The 17,636-nt window shown below is 46.0% G+C and overlaps 1 protein-coding gene across 2 annotated transcripts in view; it reads right to left on the bottom strand.

The window, feature by feature from the left end:
* ttc28 (tetratricopeptide repeat domain 28) overlaps positions 1 to 17,636 on the bottom strand; it is a 92,741-nt gene that overhangs the window by 46,627 nt on the left and 28,478 nt on the right. Inside the window, exon 1 of one of the 2 annotated variants that reach the window (XM_070988350.1) lies at positions 15,486 to 15,632. The exons of the other annotated variant lie outside the window; for it this stretch is intronic. Coding sequence (XP_070844451.1) covers positions 15,486 to 15,512 — 27 coding nt within the window. The 5' untranslated portion in view covers positions 15,513 to 15,632. Of the gene's footprint in view, positions 1 to 15,485; positions 15,633 to 17,636 lie in introns of those variants that run through there. 2 annotated transcript variants of the gene reach the window in all.

Raw genomic sequence — 17,636 nt, 5'->3', positions numbered from 1 at the left:
TTTTGGAGAGGCGGATGGAAGGAGGAAAAGAAAACGAAGAACTGGAAAAATATCCCTGCAGTAACACTCAAAGTGACAGGATGCAACTACATGAAAGGAAGGAAATTCTGCTCAAATACACGTTGATAACATTTGTAAACACAGAAGCTGTCGGACCCACAGCGCTGCCAATAAACACACCGAGTCTTTTATCCAGGCCAGACATCAGTCAGGATGACGGAGGCGGACTCGTCTTATGAAAGCGCCCCCACAACTTTAAGATAAGATAACCTGCACGCTAATAAAGAGCTTCGTGTCGCGTTCACGGTTCTCGGAATCGCCAGTTTCTAACTTGTTAACGGCGCTCGTGTCTTAATCACAACTGGGAAAGCTTCAATATATCCAACTTGACTACTCGTCAGCCAAAGCTTTTCAGCAATTAAACCCAAATTTAATGGATATAGTTTGAGTATGTTTAGCCACACTGTGGCTGTAGGGATCAGTGAATGCAGCTTTAAAGAGGAAACAGGAAGTGGCGAACGGGTTCGTCGGTGCAGCAGAACGTAAAGAAGTGATGTGAACGTTGATGAGGGATCAAATCTGTTTTATTTGGAGGGCAAAACCCACTGCAGGTCATAAAAGAAGCAGCGGCTCGTTTTCCACATCGGTCAGGGCCAGGGGATCAAAGTTGAGGGTCGATGATGCGTTTAAGTGTCAGTCGGCACTCGAGGAGCGGACAGAAGAAAGCATTTTTCAGCCTCCTTTGAAACGTGATGTCTGGAGGTCAACGTAAAGGGCCAGCTGACACATCTTTCTCTTTTTATCTCCTCTTAAAGTGCACAGCATCTCACGTCGCTGCAGCTGTTCCAACACCTGATCCAAACCTCCCTCAGCTCCCAGTAAAAAGCACCTCGAACACACCAGTTTGATTCCACTCAGGCTGAAAGTCCGCGTGGATAACCCGAGCGGGACGCCGGCTCGGACGTTTAACCTTGGCGTGCAGAGTGAATTACTCTGAACTGAGAGCTCTGAATTAAAGAAAGCATTTTCTCTGTCGCACACACACACAAGTAATCCTTGTTAACCTCGACACACGAGGTTTATTCCCCGGGTGACCGAAAGCAATTCCCTTCTTCTTCTCCCTCTACTCCACTTTATCTGCAGACCCGGACCCCGAGTCAGTCCCTCGACCCTTTCATGTATGTGGATACGCTATCAGCCGCCATCTTTGGAGCAATCTGCTTCCCTCTGTACTGCACACACACATAAACACACACACATCGCAGCGCTCACGAGCAAAATATGCATAAGGGGGAGAGCGGAGGACAAGTGGCCTTCTGATCCTGTTAACTGCAGCACAGCGGAGGGGTTTGGTTTTCTTACGCTGGGTAATTAGGCTGTCACTCAACCGGCCGCCGCCGCCTTCATGTGTGCGCGCGCGCTCGCGTCTCGGGCCGGCCGGTCGTTTGATTGCCTCGGTGACCTTTGACCCCGAGGGAGCAGCTATACCTGCTGGGAAAACGAGTGAGAGGTCGATGTGAAGAGCTAAGAGAACAGAAGAGTAAAACTGAGAGAGGGTCGCAGGGGAGAGAGGGAGAAAGTAGAGAAACACAGCTCGATAGAAGCTGGCTGACAATGATTCGCTCCACCGCTTCACACCAAGCGCTCGTTACCGTGACAAACTGTGCACAGGAAGATGTAAATGAACCCGTGAGGAAGACGAAGGAGTAAATGAGGCAGAAGAGCAACAATAAAAATGTGTAAAAATAAAGGAAAACCAGCAACGTGACGAAGAATGAACAAATGTGTCCGCGGGCCGCTGGTGGACGGATGAAGGGTTAAACAGGAACCACAATGTCCCCGGCGGGTGCACGACCGGGGACCTTTGCTGCATGTTGTTCCCCAACTCTCTGCCCTCATTTACGGTCATCTCTCCATGGGAATCCAGACTGAAGCAAAGCAGTGGACCAACCGACCAACCAACCAACAAACAGGCTGACATTAGCATCCCGGAGGCCACGAGCATGGCTGAAAAGGTTCCTGTTGTATGGAAGCGGATTCAAAGAGGATGAAAAGCTCCAACCGATGAGTCAAACACCCACAGTTTAAGCTTTAGAAAGACTGCAGGCTGTGAACATGTGGTCTAAAGAGCAGAGAGACTATGTTGAGTTAAAATAGGTTGTTCTTTACCAGTGATGAGACTGCAATGAATGCTTTTCATAAAAACATCAACAATTATTCTCAATTTGATCCCTTTCTCGTTTGCTCTCAGCCTGCTCTGCTTCTCCATCTCAGCGTCCTTCTCCTCTTCCTCTTACACCTCTAACGCCGAAACTGAAAGCAGGGTCAACACCCTCGTCCTCCTCTGTGGTGCGCCGTCTTAATTAGAGCCAAATCATCCAGGGAGAGCCGAGGAGAGGTGGAGGACGGGAGGCGAGAGACGGAAGCAGCACAGAGACCAGTGATTACTCGGGGGAAGACGCCACGCATGCGGTTCCCACTCAGCGAATCAGGGCAAGGAGGGAACACACTCCTAATGATTCCCTGCAAAGCTAATTAGCCCGCTCTGTGTTTCACATCCAGCCTCACAGGTCGTGAGCCGCTACCTAGCAAAGAGCATTCAGTCACAGATCCACCGCGCCTTCACTTTCAACGCTCCTGTTATCCCGGAGCGCATTCCTGTCCCGCATGCTTCGCTCAACACGATACACGTAAACAGATTTCATTGGCCGTGGTCCCAGCGCATGCGTGCACATGTGTGTATTCGTCCCCGGTGTAATTGATTCACATTCAGCTCTTTTGTTCGGCCTGACTAATGCAGCGAGTGGATTATCAGTTCAGAATACAGCACGTGTCAGTGGAGGGGGAGGAAATGTACACGGCAGTAACGCAAAAACATACATGTTTATTTTCAGCTGGCTCTTTGCTAACCCCGCCCCCAGAGCGGCGGTTGTCCAATCAAAGGGCACCAAGGTCCGCATTTGAAAAATGTTGAATCAGGGTACACGAGGCCTTTTAGCCTTTTCAAAGAATGGGTTAAACTGCATACATGAGCATGCGATCATTAGCATGCTTGGCTAACGATGCTTAGCGGTCACTCACATTATGTCCAAGGCCTAACGAGCACAACGTTACAGGTTACGATTCAGTTCATGACTAGCATAGCATTTAGCTGGTCGTGGATGCTATCAGAGTGCAGGCTAATGTTAGCTAACGTTCCCAGAGGTACGTCCGGCTAGCCCTCATCCTACAACAGTTTTGTCTTGCACTGTAAAGTTAACGTTAAACACGTTGTTTGAATGCATGAACAAGTCTGTAGGCAAGTCAAACAGAGAGGATTCAGAGTGCGATCTTATGTTTTTCTTTGCCATATTTCTAATACCGGCACTAACTAGCTTTACGCTGCAATACAAGAAAACTGGTGTTTCTTCATGTGCATGTCTTCTGCAGAGCAGAACGGGATGCTAACTTCTGCTGGGACCATTTAGCTTCAGTGTTTTAGCATGACAAGCAGTCATCAACTGAATATTTAAGAAAAAATACAGCCAGAGAGCATTTTCAACCGAGCTAACATTAGCCTAATTAGCTAATATGAAAGTGCTTTTATTTACTTCTGTGTTGATGTCAAAGACCAAAAACTATTCAAAAATACTACGAATTTCTGCAGTAAATCCGTCACCATTATCGGTGTAAACTGCATATTTGCTGAAATGGAAGCCTGAGAGATGTGTTGACAGGCTTCTTTGGCAATTTAATGAGAAAATGGGGCATATTATGGGTGTGAAGCTGAAGCGGACCTGGTTAAAGAGGGATTTAATGGCATTTGAAAGGGTGAAAATACCTTTACCTTTAGCTCTGTCAGCGCGCAGCTTCTCACATAACGCCGACGAGACTGAAGTCGATTCTCAGAGCTTTCTTTTTCAGATATTTTCTCTCTTTTGACATTTGACTCCTTTTCTTTGCTCACAGATTTTTCTCTTCTCCCCTCTGTCTCTGTCAGAAAGTCTGAACACAGCCCCTCTAACCTTTACAAGGAAGAAATAAATGAATCTTTGAGACAAAACCTCATTTTAAATTGTTACAGGAAGAAAATGATCAGTTCTGGTGGTGAAACAGCAAAAGCTGATTTCACTAAACAGGCATCATGTGTAAAATTATGCAGAAAAATGAAGTATGAACATAAGAAATACATCATTTTATTCAAGAAAATGGTTGGTTGCTATAGTTGTTTCCAAGTGAAAGATTATACATCAAATCCATTTGACTTCTGTTCTTTAAAACATTTAAATGAATAGAAACTTAAATCTCAGGTGATTTGTGCTTGACTGCGACATGTTAAACAGCGTGTGTTGTTGTTAGTGTAAGAATTAGGATTGATGGCATTTCACTGAATCCCAGTCCAGTATTGAATCAACTTATTGAAACCGAATCCTTTTAAATCCCTCATTGAATCTAATTACGTTCAGCCTGCAACATTTGCAAGTCATTTATTTTGGAAATACTCAAAACTCAAAGATTTGTAATCAGGCTTTTCTGGCTGAGGAGGCAGAAAGCTTAATTAATGTTGACAATGTGCAGCTCCAACCTGAGCACCAGGCAGGCAGCAGAGAGGATGAAATGTTGGTTAAACGTATGTGACACATTAAAGGTGAAACCCACTTACTTTGACAAGCTATTTTATTTATAAGGTATTTAATGAATGAGCCTAAAACAGTGATTTATGCATCAAAGTTTGATGTCTTCCACCACCACGAGGTTCACATTTGTGGGTCGCAGTGAACTTTCTCTGCAGGTGTCGGATGGACTGCTATGAAATTTGGTTCAGACATTCAACTGTTCTTTGTCTTTGTGCTAATTAGCAAATGTTAGCACAGTGCATGTGGTAAACTTTAGACCCGTTAGCATGCTGACGTTAGCACCGCAGAGAGTCAGTCGCACGGCTGCAGACAGTTTTTTAATCGACCCTATCGATGCACGCATCAATATCGTCTTAGTGTTGGAGCACCGATACTTCACACACCGGCAGGCAACGAGCTCATTAACCAGCCAACACAAAAAAAGCTTCATTAAGTGTCACAGCTGACAAAATCTGGCAAAAGAGAGAAGCACAAATGCAAAGCATGCTTTTAAATATTTTCCACATGGCTAATAAAAAAGATTAAGGAGAGATAAACAGTCTGACGTAAGATTTGTTGTAGTACATACGCCATAATGTGTCATGTGACCTCATAAAAATACAGGTGTGACCGAGAATGACAAACAAGGAGGCAGAAAGAAGAGGAGGAGATGGACTCCGCTAATCCAAACATTATTTATGTCCTTTCCTTTGAGTAAAAGCTCCATTATTCCAGGAGGGATCACTCAGGTGTCGAAGAAGTCAACGTTCTGCTGCCGCTGCTGTCACACGCCATAATTATTAACGGCGTCGCTCCCAAAGGCCAATTAATTTTCAGAGTTAGTGCACCCCCCTTTCTGCTCTTTGCCTCCGTGTTTCCTATACGTGCTCTGCTCTCTGCTCCTTCACTCTTTCATTAACGCTCCGGGCTCATCAGCAAGCGTGGCCCACTTCTGGCTCAATTTAGACGCCCTGCTTCTATACGAGCCAGCCGGCGAATTGTGATGTCACGGCCATTGTCTGCCAATTACAATTCAATTTAGCACAAGAAACGCTCTGGAATGTGATTATAGGCAATATGCGGTGTCTGCGCGTGCGTGTGTGTGTGTGTGTGTGTGTGCGTGTGTGCGTGAGGGACAGAGCGTGTTAGCCAGCGCTCGTTGTGTGAAGACGTTTTTGCTGTTTTCCACCTTTCACTCAGCACTTTCATATTCTGAAGTGGCTCCCAGTTCGTCTTCCTCCTCCCAGTCCTCCTGAGACTCTCCACGCTCAGCTGGCTTAGCTTTTTTCAGACAGCGTGACATTTGCACCTCCCCGCCGCCTCGCTAAGCCGAAGCAGTGAATACAGCAGGCGGCGACGCACACAAACTACCGTAAAGACGCGCACGCACGAGCTTCAGGACGAGAGTCTGATAATACGCATTGGAAACCTGTCTGAAGAGGTGAATATGTCATGTTTTCAGAGGCTTATTATCTGCAGTCTTTACAGCCAGCATCCCTCCACCGCCTCTGCTGCTCTGCACAAATAATTCATAATATTGTTCCATCACAACTCTACACGTCAGCTCTGGTGGTTATTGGCTTTTCTTTCACAAACGAGGACTTAAAGCGCCATGAAAACTTATTTTCTGAATCAGCGTCTTGGTATGAGTGAAGGGTTCCTGCGTGAACACACACATTTTCGCCAGTTTTTCAGAGAGATTTCAGTTTTTGTGCTTCTTCTCGCTGCTCTACAGTGGGCGGGGCTCCGCTGAGGAAAGGCGACGTCACGTACTTCGGTGCACCAATCAGAATTTAGCAGCATTTGAGGTCGCTGTCAATCATATCTGATCAAGCCACGCCCATTCCGGCCTGAAACAAACAATTTTACGTAGACAGCAATATTTATTGTTCTAGTCTTTCCAAAAGTTAAAAACTGATCGCAACAAGCCCCTCAAAGCCCTCTGAACACCACCTGCTCAGCAGCAGACAGCAGACAAGCTCAATTAGAGACCAGCAGGTGAGCAAAGTGCAGCAGCAGTTAGCAGCTAAAGAGGCAGATTGTCCCTCAGGAGCTGGTGGAGACCGAAAACTGAGCTAAAAGAGAGAAAATATTGGACTTACAGTCTTCAGGGGGACAGAAACACGACTCCAAACAGATGCTGATGTTCCTCCATAACTGCCCAACGTGTACATAAGCAGCACTTTCAGCAGATCATCAGCATCGTGTTGATGCCAAGTGGATAAAAAATCAGTTAATGCAGGTTTAAGCAAAAACTCTTAAACCTTACAGACATATTTATCTGTTACAGGACAAGAAACTGAATATTTCTGACTGCAGAAGCGTTGAGATGTTCATCTTTTACTATCTTCATGAATGTTTTAGGTAGTGTTCCTTCGATGCTCTAAAAGTTGGACATTAAGGTTTCAAAGGCCGCAGTCCAAACTTCCAGTCGTCACATCACAGTTTCTCCTCCTGCTTTCTGAAGTTCTCCATCCTCCCTCTCGTCCTCTGGTGCAGAGCTTTGTTTGCTGTCTCCGGAGGAGCGTGAAGAACTTTGTGCACCAGCGAGTCAGGATTCACAGAAAGGATCAAAAAACAATCAGGCGCCTGGAACTACATGAGTTTTCACAAAGTTGTGTTTTCAGGGGCTGATAGAGCGGCTCAGCGGGGACGCAGGCTCCAAACCACAAAATGCAAGTGTGTACGCACCAACACACACACACACACACACACAGACAGGGTGAAACGGTGGTGTACCAGCGCTGTGGGGTGAGCTCCACTGAGACCTGAAGCAGGTATGATAGCCTCACTATAAATAGGTCCGGCTACCAAACACACACACACTAGCCCTGTTCTGTTATTCCCATCATGCCTCAGCCCAGTCTTTCCCTCTTTCACCTTCTCTTCTGTTATTTACCTCCTCCTCTCACTCCTTTAGCGAGCAGAGATCTTGGCTGTAGGTGCTTCTCTGTGACCAGCGGTCCAGGTCTCATGTACGCTGAGATCAGTCCAGTCCACCGTCTTCTTCGTGTTTAGTTTAGCGTAAAGGCAGTTGGAGGTTCCTGCATGTTTGAGAGCTGAAAGCGAATCCTACAAGCAGCACAATCCTACAAAGTCCATGATAAGACGAGCGCGGGCAAATAGACGCTCGGTGAAGCGAAGACGCACCCGGGAAGCTGAAAATGTTCCAACATGAGCAGAAAATTGGTGTTTATCTCAGAGCTTTATGACTTCATTAGAGAAAATCATTGTGGCTTGTTGAGGTTTGAGGTCCATGAGAGTCTGAGCTAACACGCAGAGGATGCTAATGCTAACGTTGGTGCATAGACTTCACAGGAGGTCCAGTGATGGGGGGCCCCTATAGCTCAGCTGGTAGGGTGTGCACCCCATGTATCGAGGCTGTCATTCCTCTGCAGTGGCCACAGGTTTGACTCCCACCTGCAGCGTGCCGTCCCCTCTCTCTCTGCCCACCCCCCCCCCCCCCCCATCACACCCTCAGCTGTCTCTATAATGAAGGATAGAAAAACCCAAAAAAATAATTAAAGGTGAAGTGGCTTTAAAGGTGAAGTCTGACATTTTGGGAAACACACTCGAGAAGGTCGATCCCACTTTCATATCTGCATGCTAACATGCTAAGCTACAGCCAGCGGCACGCTAACTTAGCCTCATGGCGGGAAACCAGGGGAACAGCTAGCACGGCTCTGTAACCAAACTCACCTATCAGCACCTGCAAAGCTCACAATTTAACACGAAGAAAGCAAAAAAGACATATCAGCATTTTAAAAGGGTCTTATGTGCTGGACTACTGGGAATAGTGGACAAAATGGACAGAATTTTGACAATAACTGCTAGTTTCATAACTTCCCTTCAGGATAATCACCCACAAACAAACATGAACAAAACGGAAGCTCAGTCCAAACAGCAGCAAACAACGTGCGCACAAAACACACACTTCCAGCGAGCAGGAGGCCGTTAAGTGTGTTTCACCGCCAAAATAATGACTGCAGCTTATCTTTCACGCCAGCGCCACACGGCTCATTTAAATAAGTCATTGTAAAGGAGTTCTCACGCTTCAAACCCATTTGTTTGCCATAAAGCAACACAGAATACACACCAGCTTTTCCCACCTGACGCTGCTCAGGGACGCCGCGCTTGCCAACATTACAGGTAAAAGAGTCACATTTACTCTCCGTGGCAGGTACACGACCATTTGTGGGCTGCTGACGTAAAGACAAAGCGGCATCGCTTCGTATTCATCAGGTGTCCTCGACGAGGCGGCTTGAACTGCAGCACAGACAAACCTTTCCTCTCATGAAAGAAGGCACAGTTGAAGAGTTTAGAAAAAGCTCCAGCGCTTGGAAAAAAGCCCAGCGGACACACGTTTTAAACACATTCAGCCATAAAGTGAGTCATTACAGACAGATGAAGTGAGACCGGGCTGATGTTCCTGCACATCTGTTCTGCTTCAGTGGGTGTAAAGTGCCGTCGAAGAGCGACAGAGGGAGTGTGCGCTGATGTGTGACAGCAATATCTCATTCAGTCCAGGTTACAGACAGACCTAATGACAAAAGGCAAGAAAACACAGGAGGAGCCCAGCAGCAGGAGGAGGAGGAGGAGGAGGAGGTGATGAGGCAGGGTGCAGTCACGCACACACTGTCCTCCTCTTGTCTTTACTCTGCTTACATGAAAGAAAAACTCTTTCACTCGTGCTCCTCCTCTCCCGAGAGCCGGAAAAGGATGAAGGGAGGAGCGGCTGAAACGAGAAGCGCTGATATCATCGTTGGGACAGATTAGAGTTCAGAATCTGTGCGAGGAGACGCGGCGTGAAATAAACGCAGGAGGAAGCGTGTCCCGAGGACGCCGCCGCCGCCGTGCAGCTGGGGGAGCGATGTCCTCTCAGCCCGGAGATGCACCGCGTTTCTGAGGGAAAGTCTAGCTTTGGTCACCACTGAGGGAATTCCTTTATGCATATTCTGCTCCTGAAACTCAAAGAGGGAAGAGAGGCGGCAGACAAGGACGCTCTTTAAAACCCACTCATTGCTGAACTTCTCCTGCGCTCAGCACGCATCCATTCAGAGCCTTTTCACTGCTGCGCACGTTAAATATCTGGTCTGCTGTGAATATTCAGAGTTGAGCAGCAGGTCTGAATACCAATAACCGCGATCAGAAGGACAACCTTGTTTAAAAAGCAGCCTGTTTTTAATTGCATCCAGTACAAAGACTGAATACTAAATGTGATACTGATCACGTCCTCTCTGAGTTCACACTGGGGGAGAAAACTCTTCTCACTCCCCGCATGAACACACTGATGACACGCTGATAACGCAGGCGGCTCAGAAACGCCCCCCTTTAGCATACAGGTGGTATTTTAAGTGTTCCTGGACAGTTTTCATCAACACGAAGTGTCTTTGGATGGAAAGAGAAATCAGTTTTTACATGTTTTTATGTTTGGCTGAGGCGGAACAGTTGTTGTATCACTAAAAGCAAAAGTGTGATGGACGTGTGAAATCCAGTAAGGAGTTCTTCAAATGAACACATGAAACACATGAATGTCATATCTTTTAACAACGCCCTATTCTTCTTCTGCAGTGGTTTAACGACACCGGACTGCAGACTGAGCGCCACCACCTGTTCATCTTGTGATTCACATGACAGAAGTGGATGGAAACGTGGGTTCATTCACGTTTTCTGTAAGATTTGAGCCACAATTGGTTGAAAATGTGACCAGTTTTCCAGGAAAGTCAGGATGAACTGATGCTGTGAAACAGCCAATTAGCCGAACCTGCTGGACAGTGGGAGGAAAAACCCACACAGGCACTGGGAGAACACGCAAACTCCACACAAAGCCACTGGTCGACTGGTTTATTCTCTGGGGATAAATATGACTTCAGTCGCTGCCACCAAGGATCCCATCATGCTTTGGGATCTGAAGTATGGCTGCCAAGATTACTGACCTCATTCAGGGGGTTTTGCCCACATTTGATTGATCAGGTGAAATGCTGTTACATAAATGAGGCTGAAATCAGTGAGTAGCCCTGATGTAGTCAGACGCCACCTATCTTTTATTTCCTCTGAGCTTTAATCATCACATGCTGCAGCGCTCAATCAGCAGCTTCACACTCGATAGCCTGCGGTGCATCTTCTGCTGGATTACAGAAGACTGTGGCGATTATTTGGCAGACGCATTCAGACTGTACGTGTGACTGCGCCCGCGCGCAAACAGGGGTTTTAGTAGCACGGCTAAGTCTTAAATCAGAGGCAGGGGTGTAGCTTTAAGCAGCTTAGCTGCATTGTAAGTAAACACATTACGCTCAGCGCAGCGCCAACCCCGGCGAGCGGAGTCGCATATGAAATGTTTCATGAACTCCTGTCGGGTAAACAGCAATGCCTCAGAGGGAGAGAGAAACTTCTCATTTTACAGAGTGAAAAAACAAAGCGAGTCAGCCTGCAGTGCTGCTCAGGGGAGCTTCACCGACTGTCAACAACTCATGAAAGTAATATTTAATACACCTCAGCTGAGTGTAAACACACACACGTACAGTACAAGCTACACTCACGCTGGATAACACGCAGCATCAGGCATTAATTATTGACCTGCTCAAATGTGATTAAACTTAAATATCAGTCGAGTCAACCAGCTGCCATCACCTCCATCCTGTGCTGATACTCTTCTCATTTACTCTGCTAAGTGTGTTTGGAGGGAAACGTGAGCGCTGCCAGGATCATGTGCAGTGGAAATGTTTTTTTTTAGCAGAGGAAGAAGATGTGTTTTTCCACTGCACCAACTTGCAGGGTGGAGGATGCATTATGGGGGATGAAGTGCAGGATCCAGCATTTTTGGAGCTTGACGTAGGGACTCAAAGTCAGGACATCACTGCCTCTGCTGGTTCCATTATGACTCTTCTCTTTATAATTCATCTCTCAGCTTTATTAAAAATCACAGCAGCGACCATTTAAAGCGTATTCACACATCTGGCAGACACACAGGAGCACTCGCTCCCCTTTTAGCTGTTCAGGTCTGCATTTCCTCAGGGAAAAAATATCTCACATGTTAGCTGCTAAATGCTGCGCTGTGTTCACCGGTTAGCATCTAACTGTGTCTGTTTACTGCTGGACACGTATGTGCAGCGGGTTTTTAAGGGTTTTTATTAAAAACAGCTGCTGGACGCGGGGTCGATGAGAGCCGTGGGACTGAACCAGAACAGGTAAGATGCCGAACGAGTGACAGCTTTCGCATCATATTTACTTATTTTTTATGGTAAAATACTGATTAGATCAGCTTTAAGAGAACATTATGTGAGGCAAATGAACTCTGAGTTGTGCTTACACACCTTCTACAGCCATAGTGTTCACAGATATACCCACGTTAGTTTAAGACTAAATGGGTCAAGGAAGGATAAATGGTCATAAATCAGCTGCTAATGAGGACAAATGTGAGCACACATCTGCTCACTGAGGATGAAACACTGAATATATGAACATCTAATTGAGGCCATCTTACTGTTTCAAACCATATATCGCTCCTCCTTCACCTCGCTACTCCTTCATCCCTCCTCTTCCTCCGTTAAACTGATATTGGTAGATTTCAGTCCAGGGTCGGGCTGGATCAAAGAGGAGAGACCCCTTCTCGGACCGGGCTGGGTGACAGGTCCCCGAGCGCCCGTCTCCTCTGACTTCCACTGCAAATTCCTCGTCCTGTCGTCTTACTGCTCGTCTCTGTGGCTTCCAGACTCTTCCACACCGTGTCTGTCCTCTCAGTCCTTCCCTCATGTCCGCCCGTCCTGATCCTAATAGACTTTAATTTCATTCTTCAGATGACCCAGAAGCAAAAGCTCACACCAGCAAACTACAGGCATGAAAAGGCATCTGCACAGGTGTATGTGTGTGTGTGTGTGTGTGTGTGTGTGTGTGTGTGTGTGTGTGTGTGTGTGTGTGTGTGTGTGTGTGCATGCACCAGGTCTCATTTGTGGTACATGGCACTGAGCAGAAAGGGAATATTGATTTTAGAGCATCTTCCATCATTAAATAACAGTCTGATTGGAGGTAACAGATTGCAGCTCGTCTCGCAGTGACTGCCCTCATTCACTCTGCTTTCTGTGGGAAAATACCAGCTTGAAGACATAAATGTCTTCATTCTGAGGCTTCAAAATAAAAGCCTGCTTTAAAATGAGCGTCTATTAATATTCATCCCCGCAACAAGTGTTGAAAGGAAGTATTGCAGATTTTCAAAGCCTTGGAGAGGCTGATCACAGTCGTACAATATATCCGCAGCTACAAAACACACACAGCTACGCGAGGTCCACTGAGTCTCTTTCAGAGGCTTTCGTCACCCTGTGAGGATCCTGAGGCAGTTCAGCACATAAACCAGAGCGAGGTGTCAGGTCAACACGGAGTCCTCGCAGAGAAAACACGTGTCTTCTCTTAAAGACAACACTGTCTGAATGCAGGAAACTCAAGCCATGGACCAGGACTCAGATTCACAGTCTGAAGGTCTGAACCTTACAGACAGTTTGGACATCACTGGTTCTTGTCCCACCTGCTACTGCTAGCATGATGTCTCAAGTGTTTGAGACAATGAAAGCAGTTAAATGATAATTAGCTGTAGCAGCCTGTGGTTTCAGTATAGAAACATCTGATCACGCTGACATTTAAAAGTCACGTTTCATGTGAAAATCAATTGATTTTGACAGAATTGCTGCCATTTGTGGATTCAATCACGTAGGAGAAAGTTTTCTGCTCTGGTGAACTCTGACCTGCAAATTCAAACCGCCAACAGCAAACTGCACCGAGAGCCCGAGAAGGAGGAAGCTGTCGTAGTTAATTACTTAATCAGCACACGTTGCATCATTCAGTTTGATTTAACCTCTGAGTCAACTGCAAAAAAAAAGCCTTTTGAATAAACTGTGTGAGGTAGCCAACTAACAAATCAACAGTTGGCTAACTGCTCGCTAACAGTTAGCTTACAGACCTTTTAACCGTCTTCAAACATCTTTAATGAATAAAATGTTGAACGAGCCTGAAAACAAAATGCCAGGGAGGAAGAAACGGTCCAGCACAGAGAAAACAGAAACGAGCTAAAGAGCTACTGTGACGGACTGGTGTGTTCCTAGCATGCTAGCAGTTAGCTTTTCCTATGTACCTGTCAATCAGGTGAAATCAACCAGGTAACCGAACTTTCTCCTTGCAAGAAAAAGCTGAAGACAAACAACCCAAACGTCCAAACGACTGGTGGTGTTTCCAGTGGATTATACAGGATAAATGTGCGGCTCCTCTCCCCCTCTCATCGCTGCCATTAGCAGCGTAGCAGCTGACAGCCTGGCCTATCAGTTACCACAGTCCACTGGGAGCTCTGCTGTCATTACAGCTCCATCCAGCACTTCAGGACCAGGGCTCGCGCTGCTTCCAGAGGAGCCGTGTCGCTCCCTGTGATCTTTGAGCCAGAAACAAATTTGGTTAGGCATCAAATCCCAGCTCACACTACCCACTCAATAGTTGGAGGAGGTTTTAAAATATCACCAAATGCCTTCTCAAGCGCTCTCCTACACAGTGAGATGCGCAGCAGCTATAGGTGCTTTGAGCTAAATGCTAATGTCAGCATGCTAAACAGTGGAGTTCATTTACTCAAATAATAATAATACTAATGATAAAGAGCTTTATTTATAGAGCACTACGAAGTACTTCACAATAAACAGTTTAAAAACACATAAAGGTAAAAACTGAAAAAAAAAAAAAGCATAACTTGTACTGCAGTATTTCTGATTTCTGCTACTTTATACTTGGTAGTAATAATGCAATAATATAGCAGAGATATACCACTTTATCATAATCAGTACTTGTTTTTGAAGTATTTTGCTGACTTATGTACTATTTCATTGTAAATTTTTTCTCATAATTAAGAAAAGTTATGTTGTGCTAGGCTAATACTGATGCTAATATGCTCACAATGCTAACATGCTAATGCAGATGAGGCACAGAGCGCAGCAGAGGCTGATGGGAAAATTGCCAGTTGGTATTTGGTCATAAGTGATAAAACCTGATGACGCACGAGATGAAACGTTAAGGGATCGGCAAAGTTATTTCAGTTCCTCCTCTGGGGAGCGATCGTCTGCACCAAGCTTCACGACAAACCATCCAAACATTTATTGAGACAGTTCCCCCCAAAAAAACAAAATGTGAGCGCCATGACGACACTAGACGAAAAGTCTGAGGGTGACAGTTTTTAGGATTCATCCTCTGAACAAAATAATGTTGGATGAGCTTAAAATTAAAGCACAGACGAACGATTATTTACACTTTCGTTCAATCTGATTTCTGCCCGAGTCTAAAAAAATGCTAAAATAATAGAATTAGCTCAAAATGTACATTAAATACAGCAACAAATGCTTGCATTAGAGAGGCTGCAGTCAGTAAAGGTTAGAAATGATTAATCAAATATCAGAACTGTTGATTGTTGATTCACTGTCTGTTTGTTTCAGTGGATGAATGCATTAACTGCATGGTGCATGTGTGTCATCTGTGGATCATCTGCAGTATTCAACAGAGTTTACTATGACTTTCTGATACTTCTGGCCTAAATGTCAGTCACTCACGGCCTCTGTAATCCACCCTGTGGCCGCGCATGGCTTCCACTGTTCCTGGTGGTGAATAGTGAGTTTAAAGCGACTTTCTACAGCTTTATGGAATTTTTCATCTCCCGTATAATCCTCCAATAATCCTACACAGACATGTTGCTGCAGTGTCTTTGTGAAATGCGGGCTATTAACGGATTATCCTTAATAAAGTGTCCGTGACTGCGCGCTCTCACAGGGTTTAAATAGCCCTGTTGATCCCAAACGGTGCCAGTCACCCATCCGCCACATTCCGCTGCAACTTTGGAGGCGACTCAGCAGCCGCGCGCAGCTCACTCACCTTCTTCCGGGGCTGCCATTTCATCATATTTGTAAACCCGATATGTGCAGCATCAAAGTGTCACAACAGCCGGTGCGGAGCGATGGGGACGCGGCGGCAGAAGCATCTCACACCCGACGTTCAAGCTGCCTCCGCCGGCTTGTCGGAGACGCGCAGGAGGGAGTGGAGTGGAGGAGACGCGCCCGGTGCCGGAGTTTGTTTGTTATAATCCCGTTTTAAACGCAGCGGAAGCCGCCGGGTCACAGCGAGCACAGCGCGGCCGTCCTGACGTCCAGGAGCCGGTGAGCGCCGAGCATCATCCGTCCGCTCCGGCAGACTGAGCGGCTGTGAGGAGCCCAGAGCTCCGAGAGGAGAGACGGTAATCCTACGCTGCTGCCCCCCACCTCCCCCCACCTCCCTCTACCTCCCTCTCTCTACCTCTCTCTCTCTAACACACACTTTCTCCCCCCCTTTACCTCCCTCCCTCTACCTCTCTCTTCCTCCCTCTCACACACACTTTCTCTCCCCCTCCCTCTACCTCCATCTCTCTACCTCCATCTCTCTCACACACACTTTCTCCCCCCCTTTACCTCCCTCCCTCTACCTCTCTACTGTACCTCCCTCTCACACACCTTCTCTCTCTCTCTCTCTCTCTCTGTCTCCCTCCCTCCCATCTTACATGTAGTTTATAGCTAATAAGTAAAAATACCACAATGTGTTCTGCACTAATTTAAGAAACATTATTCTGAAATGTGCCATTCAGCAAAATTAGTACTTTTACTTCTGATTCTGAGTGCAGGAGTATTTCTGTGGTACTGCTATTTACTCCTTCCTTATGTTAAGTATTTAAGTCCTTCGTCCATCACTGCACTGAATATTCTGTCGTTGGGATAAAGAATTTAAAATGCCACAAAGGTGTCTGTAAGCTTCATGAAGCAATAATATCCTGTCAGTTTTATAAAGATATACAACACCAAAAAGTCTCAAAGTCATTTTAAAGTCACGGCTGAATGCTGCATATCTGCACAAAGTCAGAAAATGTAAAGTAATGAAAGGATTTCTGCAGTCAGCAGTCTGCCTGTTTCACAAAACAGAAATATTGGTAATATCATTGCAGATTCATGCACTCAAAACCTTAAAAGTACACAAGTATTACCAGCAAAGTGTACTTCAAGTATGAAAAGAAAGAAATGCGCTCATATGATGAGATAACACTTTAACTTGTCATCTATTAGTATATAAATAAGTTGTTTCGAACACATTATAATGAAATTATATGTAACAACATTTAAGTGTTTCTTCATGTCCAGCAGAGTCAAAGACTACAAAAAGGACTTTTTGAGGACGCAGTTAGATAAAATAAATAAAGTCAAAGATGTCTGCCGTCTGGGGGAGCACGAGGAGAACCCTGCACCTCCCTCTGCGTGTCTGCACCCGGGGAGGGAGGGCTGGCTTCAAAGCAGAGCTGAGGGTGATGCGATCGGGGATGAGGGAGGCTGAGAGGACAGCGACCGTGGGTCTCAGAGAAGAGCCTTCAGGATCCTTTAGCCTCCATAAATGAAGGCAGAGGGCAGCGCTAACAGCCACAGGCCTGCAGAGCAAAGCAGCGAGATGCTGATAAAAGGCTGCGCAGGTATGTGGAGGATGAAACAGGTGTCACATAATGAGTGCTTTATCTCTCAGGCTTTCCTCACAGACAATGGACGCTCCGCTTCCACGTGTGCACACCTGAACACCCACTGAAAATGTTTATTACAGCACATCTGATCAAAGGTTGCATGTATGCATGTGTGTGTGTGCGTTTAATGTGCATGTGTGCAAGATAACAAGGGAAGACTGAAAAGGAGCCAATCACACGACAGCTGACGGGATAATAGGCACCTATAGGACGTGGTGCGATAATGAATGTGCCAACAGAGGGAGTGTGTCTGCACAAAGACTGAGCTGAGCGCACACACACACACACGGACACACACACACAGCGCAGGAGGGTCTTAAAGGAATAGTTCGATACCACACTCATTTCTGTACGCTAAGTTTGAAGATACAGCCACAAACCAGTTAGCTTAGCTTAGCATAAAGACTGGAAACAGGTGGAAACGGTCTGAATCTGTTCAGATTTTTAGGCACTGCATTAAAAACGGTTTATGGAAATGGTAGAATGAAAAAAAA

Source organism: Chaetodon trifascialis, chromosome 20 (assembly GCF_039877785.1).
Source record: "Chaetodon trifascialis isolate fChaTrf1 chromosome 20, fChaTrf1.hap1, whole genome shotgun sequence".
Taxonomy (NCBI): Eukaryota; Metazoa; Chordata; class Actinopteri; order Chaetodontiformes; family Chaetodontidae; genus Chaetodon; species Chaetodon trifascialis.
The sequence above is the reverse complement of the archived record's forward strand: the minus strand, read 5'-3'. Positions and strand labels throughout refer to the sequence as shown.